Source organism: Nasonia vitripennis (genome assembly GCF_009193385.2).
Source record: "Nasonia vitripennis strain AsymCx chromosome 4 unlocalized genomic scaffold, Nvit_psr_1.1 chr4_random0004, whole genome shotgun sequence".
NCBI lineage: Eukaryota > Metazoa > Arthropoda > Insecta > Hymenoptera > Pteromalidae > Nasonia > Nasonia vitripennis.
Genome location: NW_022279639.1, coordinates 1,173,216 through 1,193,579, shown reverse-complemented (window position 1 = coordinate 1,193,579; position 20,364 = coordinate 1,173,216). Strand labels below are relative to the sequence as shown.

Below are 20,364 nucleotides of genomic sequence, written 5' to 3'. Positions count from 1 at the left end.
ATTTTGTTAAAATGTAATACACATTGACCAAGATCTACGCGTTATCGAAAGGTGTATTAATTTATCTAACGAAGAAGAAAACTTAATCTTTAAACGCATTGAGGCACTTTCGAAGTACACTAAGAATAAGTTTTGGAAGGTTACCACACGGCTCGAGGCGTTCGTATCGGAGATAGCAACGATCACCGACGAGATGAGCAAACTGACTATCTAAATAACACTTGATATCTTCTTCAATGACGTAAAAATTTTTTGAAGTGATAACTTCTTATGGGATCGTGAACCTACAATGTTTGTAACTTCTGGAATGCGTTACAGTGATTTCTATAGGTATACTGGTATAGGGCTCTTAGCTCTCGACCCGGCAGGCCCCCTTCTACGTGCGCAAAGCTAAATATAGATTTACTCTCTTAGGATCTTATACACTCTCTCCGGGCGCAGGGATAAGTACACATATAGCTATACTGTTTTCGGACCCCCTCCCTCTCCGAGCAATAACTATAGATTTAGTCTCTTATGCATACTATACCGCATTACTTTGCTTACGCTTTCCTTCACTGTCTTTCTCATTCTCTCTGTACTCCTCGTTGGTATATCGCCTTCTACAGACAGTGACACTGTGTATTTGTTATCCAATATCATACGAATTGTTAAATGCATAATTGTGAAAATAATTGAGTCAGCTCTATCGGTACTTTGAGGAGGGTAGCTTACCGATCGGCACAGCTGATTCGGACACACGCCAATTTCGGTTATCGATACAGAAGGATTGCCATACGAGATTGTGTTTGTACGGAATAAATTTTATATAATCACAACCAATATTAACGTAGTAGATGGGCTTGCAAACGGTGCAGTTGAAAAATAAGTTTGTATTGAAACTAACGATCAAAATGAAATTACACGTGTATGGTTGCATTTTCAAGATTCACCAAAAACTGGATAAAAAATAAGACTAAAAGCTGCTGCTCACATAACTAAATATAATATCCATCCTCAAGCGGTGCCAATAGATCGAAGAACTGCAACTGTTTACTTAAATAATAATAAAACCATTATTGCAAAAAGAAATCATTTCACGTTAGTATCAGCATGCTACTTTGAAAAAAATACTTCTTTATTTGTATAATCCTTTCCAAAAATTATAAGTTCAATTTTAAATACTTTCTACTTAAATCAAGTTAAGTTATCACTTCTGCCGGGCGTCCCTAGACGCACACATTTTTTTATGCTATACAGTATATTGTCCTTATTTTAATTTTGCCTAATGCATTATTATTTCTAAAAATGGCTGAAGCCATAGGTATAATCCACAATAGACGCTGCTTGGCTATACTGTAAGAAATCCTGAAATTACAAAATGAACATAGCCCAGACAATGCAGAGGAAAAGCTGGAATAAAAGAATACTGTAGTATATGAGCTTGCCATTCTTGCTAACAAAGACAGCACACTCGAGAACCGTATAGATAAGACATAAGCTGACAATGCGTCTATAGCAGCATGATATTGATATCTTGTGTTGTTTGCAAGACAACGCGAAATCAGACTCGAGAAACATCAAGTAGCTGCGTCGAATAGGACGCGTTTCCATCTCTAAAGAAGATTGACGCAGCTACACAAATCGCGGTCATAATGGAAAACCCGCGTGAAAAATTATTGCATGATTCAATATAGGAGACGGATCGATACCGTTATAAACCTACGCGCAACTCGTTCAAGATTATTAAAACTTATAAATTTTTTTTTTTTGCTTGAAAGCTTATTAATAGCTAATTTTTTTAGTGCTGAAGGCAGCAAGTCTATTTTACGCACTCAATGTTTCCTACTATGGACTACCATCCGTTGAAACCGATGATGTCCCAAGACATATCCCGAGAACCCACGTTCAATTGTACTTTTAAATCCAAGCATCCATATTCGCTTGAAAAGGGAAGCTAAACCACTAAAATGTGGATTCAATGAAACTTCTATAATAACTCGAAAAGATGAGTAATCCCTCGGTTCACTATTTTAACAATACAAGTAATTAATTAAAGAATACAAAAATTGTATGTATTTAACAACATATCCACTATACGGATTGGACTAAAAACAAGACAATAACTATTCATAAGAATTTTTTTTTACAATTTATAAGCACATTAGACTACTTGACTTTGCATATAAGATATTGAAGTATATACTATAATATTAAAAAAAGTACCTGTGAAAAGTTCGGAACACTCGCTGTTTTACGCATCATTGGTTGACCTTGAGCTTGCAGCAACTCTTTGACTGCAACATTTTGTCTCAATCTATCCAAAGTTAATATACTTTCTACTGCTGAAACGCCACGTGTGTATTTTTCTGGAACAAATATAAATATATAATTTGTATGAACATGGTAGAAACCTTAACCAACGGTTTAGCATCCGCTAAGAAAATCGTAACAAGTTAGCTGAGGATTTTACCGTTGGTTTAAAATACTACTAATTTCGTGACGAAATAAGAGATAAGGGATGCCTTAGCCAATAGTTAGACCAACTATTGTTTTAACATAATGCAAATTCCCATACTAAATTAGCGATCCATTGGCTAACATTGAATCACTAAAATAATATGAAACGAATAATTTTGAGGTTAAATTATTTTCTCTTATAAAACTTTCAAAATTATATATAATACTGTTTGGAGCAACAAATCAATGTATTTATAGATAAAAGTTTTGCTATATGATAATAATTACGCTTGTTAACAACCTTACCGAGGTTTTTTGTAAAAATGTCAGTGTTCGGAGAGAAAAACAAGTCTAGGTTGGGCGTTTCCTGGTTTTCACTTTATACAGCTGTAAGTTTTACTCGAAAATAAATCACGTTACTCGGGATTCTTGTGGATGATGTCCAATACGTATTTATAACAAGTAAAATATGAATTTCGACTGAGGCCCTTGGATATTTGGACATTATCTACTAAAGTCCGGAGTTTCGTACTTAACTACGAAGTGCACCGCCTAGACTTGATTTTTTTTGTGCGCTGAACACCTGGTCATCGTGTACGAGAATCCTAGGTAAGGTACATTTTCGATCAAATATTATTCATGTGCTATACCACAACTTATATTGTTTAAAATCATGTAACTTCTATTGTAAGGCCCATCCCAGCATTAAATTTTAAATGCTCGAAGATTTTGACATAAGGAACACTGTCATCCTTTGAATCCGAAAATTGGCTCCAACGAAGCAAAGAATCCCAAATGGGCTCGTATAGCTTAAATTCTTATGTATCAATGTGAAACGAACGATATCAATAAAATATAGATATTTATTTAAAATATACAGAAAATTTGCAAAAAAGTGCTTACTTATTTCTACCTGAATTGCTTTTAACATGTCTTTAAAAGCAATTAAATTTAGCATTAAAAGCAAAAATTAAGAAAATCTCAGTTTTTGATACGGATAACTTTTCTCTGGGGGGGCACTTAAAGGTCTAAATTTTTTCCTGTATTAAGAATATTTTAAAGAATTAAACGATAAGTTCCAAATTTTGTATAGAAATCTATGCACAGATCCTTGTATATTATTTTCGAGAGATATTTAAACTTAAAATCATAGTTTTGATGTTACTATCTGAATAATAATTCTTTTACAGAATTCTATACTATGTTAATTAATAATTGCTTAAAACATTTTCTAGAAAACACAAAAAACAATCAAATTTTATGTAGAAATCTGTACAAATATCTGTGCAAACGACTCTACTAAAATATTACAAATATGTCGTAAAACAAAACGAATTCACCTACTTTTAGTAGTGTACATAACCTAACTTTTGCCAGAATTCTTTTGTTTTCCAGGATATAGCTAAATTTAATAGAAAGCCAACATGCTAATTGAACACATTATTCAAAAACACAAACAAGAATTCAATATTATATTCTAATTTGATATATTATCCACCTTAACATATAATTTAAATCAAATGAAAAAATATAATTGATCAAGGAGCGTGGTAGGAACCTGATGGCAAGTATAGGTTTTATACACTGCGCCGTTGGGAGCGCTCCGCGACCTATTATACTTTGAATTTGCTAAATAACCTATTCATATTTTACGAATTTAGTATGTATTTCATTCAATCTGTTGTTGATATTTATGTATGAGTATACAATTTTAAAGGTTATTATACGATCTTTCTAACAATCATATTATTTTGCTGAGAATCCCACGTTTGTAAAATAATTAAGTTTAAAATTTAATTTTGCGAAAAAAAATTTAATATTGACCTCTCCGATTTTCTTTTTTTTTTCTTTCAGTCAGTCATAGCTATAGGTATACATACCGATTATTTTAATTTTATTATAATTATGAATGATTTAAGTTGATACCGTCTGACTAAATATTGTCGCTCCCTACGAAGACTAGCGCAGTTCAAAGTTTCCCGCGAAGACTAGCACAACTCGCGACTTTATATTACTTAAAATGTGAGTATTTTACGTTTTTACTGGGCTGGTTAAGTTCATGAAAACCTTGGACAAAAACAGGCAAACCTCGAAGTTTTAAAAAGATTCAGAAATTTTTAAAAAAGTGAACAATTTTAAAAAATGTTTGTAAAAAACTATTGTATTTGGAAAAACAATTTTAAATTTGGTAAAAAGTTGTAAATTGTAAATATTTAAAAATGTTTGTGAGGGACGGTTTCGCAAAACTCAGGAAATTTTTATAGAAATTGGTTGTTTAAAGTTTGAGTTGTGCTAGTTTTCGCGGCTAATCGTGAGTTGTGCTACTCTTCGCGGGAACGCGCGAGTCGTGCTAGTCTATCGTGCGTCAAATAAGTTGTGCTACTTATGACGGGAAATTTCAACAGTACTACTCTTCGTAGGGAGCGACGATATAGACCTTGACTTGATCATTTGATGCGTTTAATGGTTTCTAGTCTCCATGCGTTAAATTAAGATCAAGAAAAGATACAGCAAAAGCAACGTTAAGTAATAAGTTATAAGGCTATAGGAGTTAATACCATCTTGATTACGACTACGCCGCGAATACAATTTCCAGAGCATTGTTTCGTTTTGGAGTCCACCTTCTTCAGAAATTGGAATTCCTGAATAAATTTGCACTTGGACTTGTTCAAGTTCGAATCGAATATTTTGCTTTCTGCTATCGTGTCGTTTAGAATCAACAAGTTGTTTTGATTTTTACATGCAATTTTCTGGATAGTATTTAAGTTCTGGCGCATAATTGGTGTTGCATTTCAATTTCAAGTATCAAGGCTATGGAAATGGTATCGACGGCAGTCGAGATTATACGAAGAATTTATTATACAAAGAAAATATTTGTGCCACCGCTCGTGCATCGCCCGTAAATATTTTTGTGTCCAAGCGTTGTGCGTCTGCCAGGACGACTGAATGTTGGATACAGTGAGTATGGACAGCAGCATCGTGCTGGATCAGAGATTATACTGGGACCCTCAACCCACGTCGATGGATTGGAGAGAGCACCGAGCAAGATCGACAGCGCTTGAGCTCGGCGACGACCCCGTCGGCAATGCCTATACCCTGATCCATTTTTCCCATGACCTCATTTACTTATTTCTTTACAACGTGTCAAGGACGGCAAGGTCTAATTTCTTAACCTTCCGTTAAAGTAACTTTAATCTTGACCTGACCGAGACTGCCTGGATCATGGTCAACCAGTCATATGCCTCACATGTCATTGATGCAGCCGAGTTCGTCGCAGCCGCTTTGACGGACAGCAAGCGACACTTCAACTTCGCGCTCTAAACCGATCCCAAAGAGGATCAGAAGAAGCTTGTGCTCGAACAACAGCTATGTTTCGGCTCCTGGGCGGCGCGTAAGACAACAAGCCCGAGAATGAGTTCGCGGCGAGACGTGACTACGACAATTATTCCATCAAGTTTCAGCACAAAAAGAAGGTTGACGTCAATGAAGAGCCGATACTTCCCCAGGAGATCGCCAGTGCCGAAGATCGTCCAGCCTCAAGCTTCGCATATCCACGACATCTTGCAATAGGTCCAAATCTATCACAAATACTGCCGCCTGGCAGCATTATGTGCTACGGTCACCGCTAGCGTACCACCCAACAATATTTATGTGTCTGTATAAGCGTCGAGCGCTCGCTAGCAACTCAAGCACTTAACTATATCGCTTAGATCGTCACAGACACCACATGTAAGTGTATGCTGGATACAAAGACTAAATACAGCAGCATACAAACTATAGGCACCAGCAAATCGTTCCATGACTTGCTGGATTGCTACATAGAGAGCGAGTCGACAGCGTGCATGCAGCACGATCTGCGGATAATCAAAGCTCGATAAAGATTTCGTCGGCTGCAATTCTAACCTCAACCACCATTTTGGCTTGCACCAAAGTCATACACAAAGACAACGGAAATTGCTCTAGTAGGTAAGATCTCATCTGTTCTCCTCTTCCACAGCCTCATAACGCTTGTTAGAAAGATTACGAGGCCTTCTTCTTCATAGCCCGAAAATGAGTTTGAGAAATGCGACTATGACAACGATCTCACCGAGTCCGAAGGTCGAGGAAAATGACGAGGAAGTAGAGGATGATGAGTAAGAACTTACATGGATCGCCGCAGACACGATCTGTAACTTTTGTGTGAAGATGGAGAATAGCCAGACAAATCGCACTATCAGAACATGCTGGACTGCGAGATCCAGAGCGAGACCCATAGTGTGACAAGCTCTCTTCACTTGGCTTCGACGACGAACCCGTCAGTTACAAGGACGACTTCTGTGGCTGATCGTTCGATCTGTATACCAGGGGCTCCTCAACGGCAACAGATACTCTCACTCCAAGACCTTATACGCTTAATTATTTTTCCAGAGTCGAAAATCAACAGCAATATCTTACGTTACAGCTGTTTTAACCTCGGCATGAAAGTGATTGAAAGTTATGGAAAAATTCGCCAAATAGTTTTTACTGGGTGCATCTCTCCCATCGTCGCTTCCTACTAAGACTAGCATCACTCAGATTTCCAACAAAGACTTGCTCAAATCAATATTTTGCCATTTTCTTTACAAAAAAAAAACTTTTCTAAAAAAATTGGCAACAAATTTAAGTTGTACTAGTCTTTGATGGAAATCATCAACCATCTTACCTTGTAAAAGGTGTTTCTTGAACTGATGTCATAATAAATAATACTAACAAATATTGGATAATTAGTAGATGCTCATTATCACATCAATGTACGACACTATTTAATTTAAAATGTATATACAATCTATCTATACTAACACTGTTAATATTTATACTGTAACTTGGGTTTTTCGCGTAACCCGGTGGCGCCAGACGCTTCCCGCGAGCGTCTAAGTCTCGCGACTCTTTGTTTTCCGGTGCAAGGTTTTGTGGGATGTTTGTGCTCGGCTAGCTGCAGCTTTGAGAACGGTAAGGAGAGGGGGTGGTTCGGGATAATTGAAACACGTGGGCTATCAGACAGAACTTTGTATTGTAATTAAATTCTTACAATTTCAAACCGAGATTCGCACAACTAATTGAGATAACCCGTAAATACAGACAACCTTGACAAGTAGATATACGTACATGAAAGATACCCTACGTGACTCGCGCACACCTCAAGGCTCAAGGAACAAACAGATAACATACTCAATTAAACGCTTCCTTACACACTAACTCTCACACTTATGCCGAACGCAAATTCCGCAAACGCCGGAACTACCTATTCAAGATTGCCCGACCACCTTATGCTTCGTGTGTCCACGTGCCGGTGCCAAGTATTATCCTGCACTTTTCACTGAATCCTTAACTCTACGATTTAATTACTATACGATGAGATAACCCGTACAATAGACAAAATAGCCCTTTTTTGGATGGAACACAAGATAACCAAACCGTTCGCGAGGCCGAACACGCAAGATAACCAAACCGTTCGCGAGGCTGAAACGTGAAACTGCCGTTCACCCGCGAGACCGATTCGATCGGAGAAAAGATAAATGATTCACTGACCTTAAATCCTCTTGAAAGCGATGTTTAGCTGAAGCACCGGGGCAAAGTTGAAGCATCGGGAACACGTCCGTTTGGGAGCAGTCGGGGCAGGCGAGTGCCGGCTCGAGCGCTCGCGGCCACCACTCTGCTCTCCCTAGCAGCAGTGCCGCACGCGCTCTGATTGGTCAGTGCGCCGCAGCCCAACGGCTCGCCCGCTCGCAACTCTATCGGTTCGCACGCCGTTACCGCAGATATCCCCGCAGACACACTATCGGAGAAAATAGCCGTGAAATTCAAATTCTCTCAACATGCAGAAACCTTTCACCTACAAACAACGAAGACAGCTCTTGGTCGTGGAACCCGTGGCGACTCCCAATGCCCCGTCGTCAGGGCCCTTGACTCGGGTGGCATCTGTTACCACGAACGCAAGACGCTGTAGTTTTTGCTTCTGACGTTCGTGCAAGCGAGCTGCCATGACACTGGTCCTGTCGCATCAGACGCTCACATAAGCAGATCCCACGAAGGGCTCCGCCACCTGCATCGGCTGTCTCACGGTGCGCGGGACCGACTTAAACGCCCTGTCGAGGTGAAAGGTCGCTGCTGCTGCACCAACGTTGCTCGTCGTCTCCTCGCGTCTCTCACTCGCAAGTCTGCGACGTGCGTCGCCCTAACTATCTGTCGCAGCCACTGCTCCTTTCTTGCCGTTTACTCGAAAAATAAACGATGTCATTTAACATATGCACTCTCTCTCTCATTCATACAGCCTTGAGATACTCTACCCCGACCGCGCCGAACGCCGTTGTTGCACGGCGAAATTTTGCTGTTTTACAATACATGTATGAGGCGTTTCGCGTTTTTGAAATCAGATGGGCCTTTTTGGAAATTTATGATGCTTGACTCAATATGGCCCCTGGAAGTGGCAAGATCTGGCTCAACTTTTAACACTTTGTCACTGCAAATCTTAATTTTAGTCTATTTAGATAATTTACTTTACTTTACTTTAGTCAGAATTGGCTTGAAAATGCATACTTGACGGTTTTGGGGGTCGGACCCGGTTTAGGTCACGTGACCGGCCAATTTACTCGAATCTAGCCAAAACGACTAGGATAGGCTCGTCAATGGATACTCAGTGGTTTTTGGGTTCACTGAACACAAATCCACCCTCAGATTTTCAAAATCCAAGATGGCGGACCCGGTATAGGTCACGAGACCGGACAATTTACTCGAATCTGGCCAAAACGACTAGGAATCGCTTGTTCGTGGGTACATGCCTGGTGGCCATGGTAAATGCCGGCGTTAGGTTAACAAAATTATTAATGTCGGCCTTATTTATAATACATTTTTATTCTCAGATAAGATTGAAAAGAATTCTCAGATAGATCGAATGCCTCTTATTAATTAGAACAGCATCGTGTTGTTGTATATCATAGTAAAATATTTTAATTTTTCCGAATTTCTTCGAGGCCCAGTTAAATAGATCATTTGAATTTAAAATGGCTTCTGTAGGTGTAGCTTAAAGACTTGCTCGAGTAACTACTTTTTTAAATGTTGCGCCAATACCGTCACAAGCTCCTTTTCCGTAGGCTGTTGCATAACAATGCCATTTGGCTTTTACACCAAAATATTCCTCATGGTGCATGAGATTGCACATTTAAAATCGATTTTTATAATGTTGTTTTGCAACATCACTAGCATAAATTGTTTTTTAAACATTTAGGCAGACTTTTTTATTTCAGGCACAATATATTTTTGCATGATATGTACAGCCACTGGCATCATGTTTTGTACTGTCGGACAATAATATTAAACTGCGGTGCATAATCTTATTTTCACTTCTATAATAATAAATTGCAGGATGTACGGCGCATTGGTCATTGTTATAATGGAATGCTTGGGCAGCATCTTGTGCGATATACGCAAAATTTTCTAAAAAATTCATACCAGCTAGTACTTTGCCTGGTTTTAATTTATATTTCAGTTCGGACAAATAGTTTAATTGATTTTTCGTAATGTAGTGATGTGGAATTAACGCCTCTAAACGTGTGCACATTTCGGAGAAAAAATCATTTGTTTTCAGGCACTGTTTAATCAATGTACACCTGTCTGTCGATTGCCATACACTAAAAATAATGTCTGAAATATTACTGTTTTTTAAAATTTCAAGAATGTAATTGGAAAATATTTGAATATCTGGACATGCTTTACATTTTTTCAAATAGCACGCATCTATTGGTTTTTTACATGTAACGAATGAAATGCAGTCTTTAAAATCCTTAAGTATTTTTAAAATTCTGATGTATGGTGAATACGCATACACTATGTGCTCCTGCAGCTCCTGCAAGTATGTAGTATTTTGGACGGAGTTCAGAAAATTTCGTCAAACTGATCTGATATTCGGGATTTAATTTCTTGAACTCTGGATGCAGGGATTTAATGTCACATAACAATAATCGTTTAGGCACTTCCTTTTTACATCCATTATCGATGACTTTAACGAAAGAACTCTGATTCTGCTATTTACATCGCTTTCATAGGAGCCTATAACTTTATTTACGGTATCGATTGGTATGTTTTTTCCTTTCCTTAGAGAGGGTACTGCTATTACTTCTTCTAATTTCCTTAATTCTATAGCTTTTTTATCCGTATATTTAGATGTTTTGAATTCTTTACTTAATTTACGAATACTCCAATTTTTAGGTGTAATGGTCAAAATCGATACACGATGCGGATCTGTTTTATCCAACTAATAGAATTTTTCTTTTAGACGATCAAGCATCTAATCCAAATCGGCTTCTCTTTCTGACTTTATACTTTTAGAAGCTGATATATTTTCATTTGTAAGAGAGTCTTGTGAATCTGAACTTATTGTTGAATCAAGATAATTTTCTCTGGAAAAGTATGTTCTTTTGGTCGGTGATTCAAATACATCTTGATCTGAAACCCGTGATCCTAAATGAGAAGACTGCGCAAGATGAACTTATATAGATGCATTCCTGTTGCTTATCAATTACGTCTGCGCATGCGCGAAAATATGTATAAATAGCGTGGAATATTGGTTCCAGTGCTCACTCTGCTCTGACCCCTAGAAGCGGTAACATCGCTAAATCCTATTATTTTGATAATTAAAATTATGTCTAATATACTTTTATAGTTATCCACTCGAATTTAATGCAGTGTCAAAAGTAGACTAAACGTTCGGAAGACTAAGCATGTTGAGTTTATATAAATATTTTCCTGTTGTTTATCAATGGCGTCTGCGCGTGCGTGTAAATATGTACAAATAGCGTTAAAAATTTGTTCGATAGCTCATTATGCTCCGACCTCTTGTAGAGTCATAATCATAGTCATAGATAATTTAGTATCATAAACAGAAATTTTTTTAAGTCTGCGCAGGTTATTATATATAATATTTCTCATTTGGAGTGTGTTTAATAAATTTAATAACTACAACCTTGTGTATATGTTGACTTTATGGGTTTGGGGTCTGAAATCGTTACCTTTAAGTCGATGCTATTGTGCAAGGTTGTTAATTAATTGATGATTAAAATGAGATTTTAATGTAATAGAGAGATTACTCTAATTCATAAAAAATTATGAATTTGGTGTTGAAAATAAAATTCAAGCAGGGTATAGCTTCTCACGGTGAATATATTTATTAATACAAAAAAGAACAAGAAATTAATACAAGTATGACAGCGTAGTCAGATGTCAGTGAAGCGTTCGACTGGACAACTGCTCGCTTGCTCGATTCGGTTAGAACTAACTGCTATCCTCCGCTGAGGGTATTACAATACCTCGGTGACGCGGTCCTACGGCTGATCGCAAGAGGGACGCGGCCGATATCCAGGTACGCGACGACGCGGTCGAAGCGTGAGCGGACGGACCCGTCTTAATAGCCCCCGCCGCCAACCTGGGTATCATAAAAAGGGCGCACTCAGCGAAGTGCGCGCTCCTTCTTAATCCCTAATTGCCGTGTTTGTCGCACGTATTTTTCGTAGTCAACAAACAAACCGAGTCTCCGAGAAGCTTATAATTATAAAAGAGCAGATGCGCTGCCGATTTCGGCGACGGACTCGGCACGGCTCTGTTCTTGGGTTTTCCTAGCTACAATAAAACCAAGAACTGAATAATATTTCAAAATACTAAAACTAAGTTTTAACAAAAACTCCAACATTTGGAAAATTGGAGAACCGGAAAACTGGAGACCGGAGAAACAGAGAACGCCAAAATTGATTTCTTTTTAATATAATAGGGTATTCTTTAATTATTATAACTATGCAATGGTTTTCAAATATTTGCAATATATTTAAAAATTTTCAACGTTTTAAAGTTTTTAAATATTTTTTCAAATTATTCAAAATAATTTAGATTTAATATTTTACAAAATATTACAATATCTTTAAAATTTTTGAAAATGTTCAAAATTGTTATAATTGTGTATATTATTCAACTTTTTACAATTTTTACAAAGTTTTTAAAATTTATGAAACTTTTTTAATTTTTAGATTTTTTTATTTGGTTTTTCTTATTGTTAATGCTGGAATAAAATATATAAGCGATCAAAAAGGTCACTTTTATCTAGATTTGCATGTGAGAAATTGTCTATTATAATTCTGTTATCAATAAATTATATATTTTCCATTTGGTGAAATTCAACAAATGCAGTTTGAAACGCGAAAATCAGTACATACGTTACAAAAAATATGGTGTGCACCAAGGATTAAGCGGGCTTTTTGGTTGCGTGTGGTTGCAGTACTCATCTGCGGATCTTAAACGCCCTCGCCTTTGGCTCGGGCTAACTTGCCTTGCCTTGTACTGCAAACTCCACACTCGGCCTAAAAAAGCCCACTTTACGTCCTTGGTACACAATATACTATTTTAACTTAATCATTTTTAGTCGTCCGAATCACTTTCTGAAAACATAGCTTCGTCGCCGCACTTTTTTTATTAATAAACCCTTGTCACTCTTTTTGTTTTGATAACTTTTTAAGCCTTGTCTTTCTTATCACTATTATTTTTATCATATTTGTGTTTTTCTTATCATCGTCATCTCCTTCTTCATCTTCATTTTTATCTTCTTCTTCATCATCATCTACATCATTATCTTCATCTTCTTCTTCGTCTTCATTTTCATCTTTATCATTATCCTCCTTTGTCGTTAGACTTGCGACGGTACGTTATCCGTCGCAAAACCGCTCTTTCCCGGGTAAATAATAATTGCTTTCGCAATTATTAATCGCGATTTTCTTTGTTTGTGTGCGAGTGGAGAAGAGAAGGAACGTCAACATGAGGACAAGGAAATTCGAGGGAATCGCCGACAAGCGAGGAATAGTCAGTTCGACTAGGAATAGTCAGTTCGTCATAGAGAGTTCGCAGATGACCAGCGAAGGGAGAGGATTCCGGGAAAGAGTGTCGCGGGCGCGAAGTGTAGCTCTGCTGCGATAGAGCATAGAATTCATGTCCGTGTGTGTGAGAGAGAGAATGAGTGAAGACGCGCGCGGCAACGGCGCGGACAATCGGGCGAGCGAAGAGCGCGAGGTCCGCGAGAGAAGGGACAAGCTCGCAGAAACAGCGCGATTTCAGACTCGCAGCGATCTGCGAGGCTCATCGGCCGACGTTGCGGCCCGAGGGGAGAGCGCGCTGATTGGTCGCTAGCGGAGAGCGGGACTGAGCGCGCGAGTCGAGACGTGCGGCGCGGCATGCAGCAGCTAGCATCGAGTCGAGACGGACGCGTTTTCGAGTTGTTGTTTTTCCTTTGTCTAAGTTTCGCGTTTTCCGTGAGCCGAGGATTAATTCGAAGTGCGTCTAACCGGGGTGTGAAGTGACTATCTCGAATTGCCATTCTTCGTCGGACTTAGACGCGAGGCTTGAGGATTTCGCGGGGATCCTCGCTGAGCGGGTCTACCGGGAGCGGGAGAGTGCAGTGTGTGTTGCGTGGGGGTGTGTGGAGAGAGTTACGGGAAAGAGCCAAGCAGAGGACGTGGACGAGAGCTGCGAGTGTCAAGGGAAAGATCGTCACGTTGCTGAGGAAGAAGACGAGAGAGAGCGAGAGTTGCCCAGGAAGAAGACGAGAGAGAGTGTGCGAGCGGCAATCGTTTGAGCGTGAGAGAGAGAAAGAAGGATAGGGAGAGCGAAGTGTTGTTGCGCGGTGGAATCTTGTAAATTTTGGAGACCGAAATAAAGAGAGAGTTTCGATTGTAACTAAACTGGCTCATTATTCCAACATTCCCGATTACCCCGATTCGGGTTGATCTAGCGGTCCCCCCTCTGAGATCCAGGCTGGGATCCGGAGGAATATAAATAATAGTGACGCGGATAAGGGGACCGTAAACAAAAGAGAAAATTTGTTTGCGGAGTTCGCCACGTCACAGACTATGAATTATATTTTCTGTGTGGCAAAACACTTTGTCATGTTTTGTATTAAATTTAAAGAGAAATTTCTGGATAACTAACCACAAATGCTCACTTTCACATGGATATTTTGCATCAAAACAGTGGAATGAACTAAAACATGCTCTAAAGGCATCCAGCATAGAAGACAACTTGTAAAGTGTTTTACTAGTAGAAATATGAAATCCGCGTGATTCTGCTTTCGATGGTTCAGTACTGATTTCTAAGGTCCTCTATAGCACTCACAAGCTAAAAATCAAAATTCAATTTATAATATAGAATAAAAAAAATTATTAATCAGAATGAGAGTTATTAAGACATAAAATACAAACTTACTGCTGTGTATTGGATAATGCCGTTAAAGCATTCTGAATACAATACACTCAGTCTCTTATATCCCAATTCTTTGCTCTTACTTTTTAAAACTACTTTAGATGGTATTTAATGACACAGGAGTTCTACCTCTGCTGCAATGCAAGTATCTTTGATAGAATCTACACTATATTAAAATTTTATAGTTGGTCAATTTTGTAAAAATCCTCCAAAACTCGTAAAAAGAAAAAAATTAAATTCACTTTACTGTAGACACGTTCTTTAAACTTTAATCATTCAAGTTAACTTAAAAAAAGTCTGTCCGTCCGTTCATCCGGATTTTTTTTTGCATTTATTCCACAAAACTTGATGAATTTTATAAGCAAAAAACTATTTAATGGTATAGACAGGTACACATGATAAAAATATACATTCGTACCAAAAAACATTTTCAAGATTTGGTTCAGGTAGATCCGAAGCTGTGAAAACAATAAAAAAAAATTATACTTGGTCTACTTTGTTAAACCATTCAGAACTCGCAAAAAGAAAAAAATTTAATCTATTTTACAGTAAATATGTTCTTTGAACGTAAATCATTTAGGTTACCGAAAAAAATATGTCGAATGTATCAAATTTCAATTTTTTGCAATAATATAACTTTAAAAATCTCCGTCTGTCCGTCCGTTCGTCCGTCTAGATTTTTTTTGCATTTATTCCACAAAAATTTATCTATTTTATAAATAAAAAACTATTTGATAGTATAGACAGGTAAATATGATGAAAAATATACATTCCTACTAAAAACTTTGTAAAACATCGCCAAAAGCGAAACGCTTTGCTTTTCACATAAGGCACTCGCCGATATTTAAAGGTTCGCCGATAAATACACACATACACATAGATTTAGATTTAGATTTATATGTTTTTATTGTTGTACATTATGTTGTACATATTTAAATATAGTAAAAATACAGATAAGATCAACAATTGTTGTGTAAGAATTGATAGTGTGAAGAGTAAATGGAATGAGGTGAAATGAGATGGATGGGTGTGTATGTTTGTGTCATATTTGCATGTTTTCCAATTTAAAGAAATATGATTTAGCTGTTTGTTTAAAGTGTGATTTGGATAGTGTATTGCAAAGGTGAGATGGTAGGCTATTCCAGAGGCAGGAAGCACTGATGAAAAATGAGTTCCTCAGCGTCTCCATTCTGAAGGACGGGATGTCCAGGGGGGTCACCTCACCCCTTACAGGCCTGAGCGCGACGTGAAAATCAAAATAGGCTAATAGGTAGATAGGTACGGAGGTGTTTTTCCTTAGAAAACAAGCCATGAAGTATTTCCTACGTCCGGCGGTGGTAAGCCATTGCAACTCACGCCTATAAGGGGAGATGTGCTCGTCCCTCCTTACACCGTAGACATAACGGATCCCCGTGTTGACAAGCCTCTGCAGCCTCAAGACAAGTTCCTGTGTCAGGTCACAGTAAGCCAGTGAACAGTAATCGATGATGGGAAATAGGAGTGCTTGCACCAAGTGTTGGCGCAACCTGAGATTAGTGCTCTTCCTAAAAAAATAGAGACGGTACATTAAAGAGTGAGCACCTTTATAAACTTGTGTAACGTGCTCTTTCCACGTGAGTTTGGAGTCTAGCACCAAACCTAGATTACGCACCGATGATTCGTGGTCGATCCGGGCTCCCACTATATTTATATAGGTGTTAGCAGTAGTAGGTAGAGCATTTATATAGTAGGGGGAGCCCAGGACGATTGCTTTAGTCTTAAGGACATTAAGTTTAAGACTATTTGATGCAGCCCAGCCCATTCGTCTCGGCGTTAGCACTCATCCTGACAGAGCAGGAATCAAGCTCCTCGAGGTGGCTGTAGATCTGCAGGTCATCCGCATAGATTAGATGGGACACATCTGAATCTAGACAACCAATATCATTGATGTACAACGCGAACAACAGGGGGCCTAAAACTGACCCCTGTGGAACACCGGTGTTTAATGGTAGAAAAGTTGAGAGCTCGTTGTTGTCGCCAATGACGGCCTGTTCTCTTCCCGTGAGGTAATATGCAAGCCAGCAGATAACCTGCTTGGAAAAGCCGAAAGAGGATAGCTTTCCGAGTAGCTTGACGTGACACACAGTATCAAACGCCTTGCTAAAATCAAATAGAAGTAGCAGAGTGACCCTCTTCCTGTCTATCCCAAGCCTGACATCATCCATCAGCTTGATTAAGCCAGACTGCGTACTGTGGCCAGTGCGAAAGCCAGTTTGGAAATTGTAAAGGTAAAGTCTTGTTTCAAGATATTCAGAGATTTGCTTGTGCATCAGCCACTCTAGCGCCTTGGACAGGAAACAGAGTAGAGAGATCGGACCGTAGTCAGTTACAGCTGTTGGAGAGTTAACTTTATTTACTGCTCTTACGATCGATGATTTCCAGGCTGAAGGAAAGCGTGCCTCACTCAGAGACAGGTTAAAAATTTGACAAAGTAAAGGAGCGAGTATTGGCAGTGCTTTGGAGATTACAACCTGTGGGATGCCATCGCTTCCCTTGGCCTGGGTGTTAAAGTGTGATACTGCAGCCGACACATCCGACTCCGTGATAGTCCTGAAAAGTGTTCAGGGAGGTCCAGACTCTCCAGGGTTCGCAGATACTCCTCAACAGATGGAGCTTGAGGGTCGTTTGAGATGGAGCTAAAGTGTTTGTTGAGAGCATCTGAAGAGAACCGAGCAGGTGAAGGAGATTTAGAGGTAGTAATACCAAGATTTTCAAGCTCTTTCCAGATCTCTGCAACGTCGGTCAATGTAGACAAGCGTGAATAGTAGTAATTCAGCCTGGCTTCCTCAACCTGTTTATGAGCGTTGTCCCTTGCAATTCTATAGAAGTATAGGTCCCAAGGTAAACGACTTCTGCGAAAGCGCCTGTAGAGTCTGTTCCTTTCAGTTAAAAGGTCCCGAAGAGCCGCGGTAAACCACGGGGTGACGTTTACGTCCAGGTGTCACAGTCTTTAATGGGGCAAGATGATTTATGGCGTTCGTGATGTGAGCGTTAAGAATGGTAATACATTCGTCAGGTGATGGCGCAGTGAAGGATGACCAGTCACATGCGCTAAGGTCCCTTAGCTTCTCAGCACAGATTCCTTTGTAGTTTCTGTAAGAGTATGTAGCAGGTACGTGGCGTGGAATCTGTACGTCGAGTGTGGCCGTGATAAGGTCATGTCCGTTGATGAAAGGAGTGTCTTCCAGTATGAGAGCAGGCGATCCTGCTCATCAATTAAGCATAGGTCAAGCCAGGTGTCAGAGTCCTCTCTGTGATGGGTTGCACCATATTGATTGATATATATTCAGTATTGATTATTTCTTCTTGGGTTTCCAAGGAATTTATATTCTTTGTTTAATTTGTATAGTTTTTATTTTTTCTTATTTTATCATGATCTTTTTCTTTGGTTCTAAAATCAATATCTTTTCTTAATTCTTTTTTTCTTATTACATCCTTTGAACGTTCGATATTTCTAAATTTGATGTCAAGACGTAATAATCTCATTCTATTTTTATTTTGTAATCTTTTTAGTTTCAATTTAATATCTAAGGAATTGTTACGAAGTTCTATAGGTGTTAAGGAGATTGAGCAATTTTTAATTTTTATTAAATTTTCTGTCGTGTTGCAATTTTTATTAGTTTTAATGTTATATACAATTTTTCCATCTTTAATTTTTTTTATATTGAAATTTGTTTGTATGTTTGTTATAATTTTAGGTTGTATTAAATATTGTTTTGAATTAAGAGATTCTGGCCTGTTTTCAATTGTATTTGGATTTGATGACATTTTATCGGCATTATCTATTAAATTTGTTTGCTCTTTCAAAATTGAATTTAGACTCAAAATTTTATGATGTGATTTATTAGTTTTGTTATTTATAATATAGTTTTGTTCTTCTAAATTAGTTGATATTAAATATTCTTTGTTAATACTTTTTGTGTGGTCATGTTTTTGTTCTGTTATTGATGTTACGTTTTGTATAATTGTTTTGTTATGGGGAATCATATTGATTCTTGATAATACTACAGAACATGGTTTTAAAGTATGTCCTCTATTTATTTCATCATTTTGTTGTTTTTTATTTAGATATTTTGTTTTTATATTAACGTCTTTTTTAATTTATTTGCTCATTCAAAATTGAATTTAGGCTCAAAATTTCATGATGTGATTTATTAGTTTTGTTATTTATAATATAGTGTTGTTCTTCTAAATCAGTAGATATTAAATGTTCTTTGTTAATACTTTTTTTGTGGTCATTCTTGATAATACTACAGAACATGGTTTTAAAGTATGTCGTCTATTTATTTCATCATTTTGTTGTTTTTTATTTAGAAATTTTGTTTTTATATTAACGTCTTTTTCAATTTTAGGCAATACTATAAAAGAAGGCTTTAAAGTTTCGAAAACATGCTTAATTTTTGAAGTGTTCTGAGTTTTGCTATTTAGTAAATTGTTATGTTTTGAATGAGTATTTTTATTCGAAAGTAATTTCTTATTCATCGTATTTGCAGAGACGTTATCATTTATTTTAGTTAACAATACGCAAGGTTCTAATTTATTTTTCATATTAACATCATTAAAATTATTCCCCGTGAATGTTTTTTTCATTTATTTTTAAGTTATCAATATCATTTGTTATCTGTAATATATCATTTTGCGTATCTTTTTTCTGAGTTCTAAATTTTTTGTCATAACATTTATCTAGTTGTGGTTTTTTGTGCTGTTGAAATTCACTTCTTTTTTTTTATTTTGTATCTATACAACTCATGTCATCTGTTATACTTCTTAAATCAATAGTTGGTGATATGGTTAGTTGTTATAGGAGAATTGTTATTTTTTTCAAGTTTATGATTGTTTTCAATAAGTCCTTTTTTATTAAAGCAGTTATTTGTATCATTTTTTTTTGTAAGATTTATTTCTTTAATTTTTGCTTGTTCTTTTTCAACATTTAATGATTTAACAAGGATATTTTTTGATTTAATTTTTTTGCATTTTATATTCAATTCATTTGCAGATATTAATTGTGATTTTTCTATCATTTGTTCAAGTTTTGTATGACGAATATTTGTAGTTGAAGATGTTGTGTTAATAGGTACATTATTTATTATACAATGTAAGTGTCCTGCAGTTCTATCCCCTGAAAATAGTAATTGTACAGTATTTATGCCACTGTTTTCATTGTTTTGATTCTAATTATTAAATTTATTTGGTCATTTTCAAGTTCATATAAAAACAAACACAGTTCTGTTGTAAATTCTCACAAACATTCCTATTTCAAAATCTGTTCCCATTGTACCAAATATACTCATTCTCTGACGATAATCATATTTATTTTTGTATCTATAAAAAATATCGGTTGCTGCCAGAGTATATTGTACTTCTTCTCAATTGTTAAATACATAATCGACAATTGTATTTCTAATTTGTTCATGTTGGTCCTGAGTATTAAATAATGCAAATGAAAAACTTCTAAATAAGCCGTTACCATCTGGAATTATTTTTTTTTCCATTTTGGTATTTGGCTATTGTTAATATTAACAATAATTGGATTATAAGAGTTCATATTGATTATTTAATATTTTTTCAACTCTATCAAAAAATGTGTGATTGAAAAATTAATTATATGAATTTTTATATATACAGGGTGACCCAATT

At 37.1% G+C, this 20,364-nt stretch overlaps 1 protein-coding gene across 19 annotated transcripts in view; it reads right to left on the bottom strand.

Moving 5' to 3' along the window:
• The window catches only part of LOC100117353 (kinesin-like protein KIF13A), a 1,179,147-nt gene that overhangs the window by 421,865 nt on the left and 736,918 nt on the right, over positions 1–20,364 (bottom strand). For all 19 annotated transcript variants that reach the window (XM_031928189.1, XM_031928179.1, XM_031928190.2 and 16 more), the window contains one exon: positions 2,206–2,348. In XM_031928189.1, the coding sequence (XP_031784049.1) occupies positions 2,206–2,348 (143 nt within the window). The remainder of the gene's footprint in view (positions 1–2,205; positions 2,349–20,364) is intronic.